General features: G+C 30.7%; 1 protein-coding gene across 1 annotated transcript; it reads right to left on the reverse strand.

Annotated features, from left to right (window-relative positions):
* Window positions 1-2,231: 2,231 nt before the first annotated feature.
* On the reverse strand, window positions 2,232-2,814 carry LOC133333024 (protein C19orf12 homolog). The gene is made up of 2 exons (XM_061541363.1): window positions 2,613-2,814; window positions 2,232-2,452 (listed from the first exon to the last, which is right to left on the reverse strand). The coding sequence occupies exons 1-2, from the start codon at window positions 2,812-2,814 to the stop codon at window positions 2,232-2,234; spliced, it is 423 nt and encodes a 140-aa protein (XP_061397347.1).
* Between the last annotated feature and the right edge of the window lie 231 nt (window positions 2,815-3,045).

Consider the following 3,045-nt stretch of genomic DNA (forward strand, 5'->3'; position numbering starts at 1 on the left):
AACCCGAAATATGGAGGTTGCATTTATATGGCAGATTTTTCCAAACACCCCAAAATACCGGTCTTTGGGATATAGCGTTATATTACAGCTTCCATAAATCCTGGATCAGAAGTAATAATTTGTAGCAGGACGAATAACTACCACAATCCAAAATAACAAAATTACAGCCAATTAGGTTGAAACATGTACAAAAAAACTCAAAATACCGAATATTGGGCTGTACCGTTATATGGCGACTATCCCCAAACATAAGCCAATATTGAAGGAGTGAACCAATGGTTCCCATCTTTCTTATTGATCTAGGCTTGTTAAAGATAATATGTTCTAAAAGTTTTGGTTTGTTTCGTTAGCCTGATATTGGATTTTTAAATATTTTTAAATATTTATAATATCTGTGGGGGAGTGGACCTATTTGTCCCATCTTCCAACTTGATCAAGGCTTGGTAAAGATAGTGGGTTAGTTAAAATCGGATAGTATGTTTGTGTGGTATTTCACCATCTTCGAACTTAAACTAAGTTTGGAAGAAATATTAAGATGTGTAAAGTTTGGATCAAATTGATCATTAGCCATAAGGCTGAGGGTATAAAAATACAGCTAATATGGTTGAATCACTTGTCCGATCTCCTCAAAATAATGAACTTTGGGATGCAGTGTTATTGATAATTTTTCGTAGGCCGATCTAATACCCAAACTTGAATACAAAATAGTAAATTACAGTCAATTATGTTAAAGTAATAGCTATGGCAATGCTCTAAAGCTCTATCTTAAATACTGCGATAGCTACGGTAATATCAATAACCTACCGACACGAATAAAATTCCCTCATTTCAAGAGATTTGAAAATATTCAAATTAGGATTTCTCGAAACCCTTTACATTTTAGGTATATGGTGTTTTTGGCAATATTAATAATATAAACGTGAGCAATATTTTGAAGTGTTATTTTTTTCCAGAAATAATTGAAAACGTATTTAAGACTGGGTTATATAAAGTCAGGATATTCTACAAAAATGTTCGCCATAAAGTTTTACTATAAGTCTCCAAATAGAACAAAACTCGAAAATCAACCTAAACGTCAAAAATCTTAAAAATTAATTTTAGGGTTAAACCCGATCTTTTTAGTTTTTACCAATTTTTCACTCAATATGTCGTTTTAAGTCACTGAACAAGTGAAATCGATACATATATACGATACATATATGTAGACGTCAATGTGAGCAATTTTTCTCATATAAATTTCCCAGTACTATTTTCAATTTCAAAGAATAAATTATTCAACATGAAATTTCACTGTAAGTCTTAAAACAAACTATATATTTAAATTCAATATTTTTGTTAGAAAATTATAGTATAAAATTATTAATATGGGCAAACAAAGTATTTGTTGTCTTCTGTAAGTGTTAATTAAACACCTTGCAGGAATGTGTCAAAATTTTCAATTAGACTATATCATAAGAGTATTTCGCCAAAGACAAAATTATTTTACATCGAATATCACTATTAGTTACAAAAGAAAAAATTGTAAACACGATAATTATTTGTAAAAAATATCTCTAATTTGGCTAAATACAGCAAATTTTCTATTTTAATCAAATTTCGCACTTTTTCCAAATGAATTGGAAACTGCTGAATTAATTGTTCTACATCAAATTTCAAATTTATATATACATATATAGGCTATAAAAATTGTTAATGCGTTACTTCCTCATGTTGTTCTTAATACTGATACATTTCTGTGACAAAAACACATATTCCTACTCACATGTCTTAGCTGTCAAACATAAATCAGATAAGTATAAATTCATATTTTTAGACATCAGTACTATAGGACCTACAATATTTTCACAACACATGTTTTTAGTTTTTCATTTGACCCAATACTCATCCTCATCTTAAATATACTCTCAAAACTCATCTTAAAATATACTCTCAAAACTGGTTCTAATCTGAGTCACTAAACTCGTCTGTCACATATCATTATTAAGAAATCAAAATATATTCAAATTCAAAACAAATTGTATTTCTATAAAAAATATTGTTCGGTACATGATGTTAATTTATTCACAGCAACATCTTCATGCCTTAGAAATATAAGATGTACATACAATTTCATAAATTACTTATTATTAGAAAGAAAAAAAAAACAAACAAAAAATAATTAAAACGAGATATGTATTATAATATTTAGGAAAAATAATTCCCGCCCCTCTTAAATTTATTTTCCATCGAGATCAATCGATGATCTGCAAACGTAATTCACTTGATACAAAACTAACAACTGTTTTCAAGACCGCCGTTTGTATTGACTGATTATTCATTATCAGTGGCAATAGCAGAGCTAAATCGGTGGGATGAATATCTTTGACGGCATTTGTCACATGTTGTACTAATTGTTCCTTTTGTGTATCATTTAGATCGTTGATTATCACATCACCCAAAGGACGGAATGAGCCTGCAATATGAAGAAGAAATAATAACAATTACAAAGAACATTGATCACATTAGTCATGTATTTTTATCAATCTTTAGTATCGCCACGTAATCCAAAGTCCATCTATCGCAATCTTGATTTGATGAACTTTTGCGAATTGGAAACACACATCCATCCATACCTTTGGTCATTTTATATGCTGTAACACCACCAGCAACACCACCTATCGCCAAACCCGGAGGTCCCAATAGTACTCCACCAGCAAAACAGCAAGCTGCGCATATGATGGCTCCCTTTCCCGATTGTTTGACGGTGACACGGACATTGCGTTCATCGGCCAATATTGAAATGGCCTCAATAAGTTCTCTACCATCGATGGGCATTTTTCTGGCACTTTTTGTAATTTATGTAATATCACGAAATATTATATAGTAATTATGAATATTTATATTTTTGGTTGTGAATCCCCGAGTGATGTTCCTGCGTTTGTGTTGTCTTATTGCGCTTGATAGTTATTTATGTTTTGCATTATTGTGGCACGATTGCCATTTCACGTTTTTGACAAATGACAATTTTATTTGTTCAATTTATTTATAAAATATTTGTTGTTGTAA

Source organism: Musca vetustissima, unplaced genomic scaffold, assembly GCF_032173495.1.
Source record: "Musca vetustissima isolate MV318-11 ecotype Yass unplaced genomic scaffold, APGP_CSIRO_Mvet_v1 utg14477, whole genome shotgun sequence".
NCBI classification, from domain to species: domain Eukaryota; kingdom Metazoa; phylum Arthropoda; class Insecta; order Diptera; family Muscidae; genus Musca; species Musca vetustissima.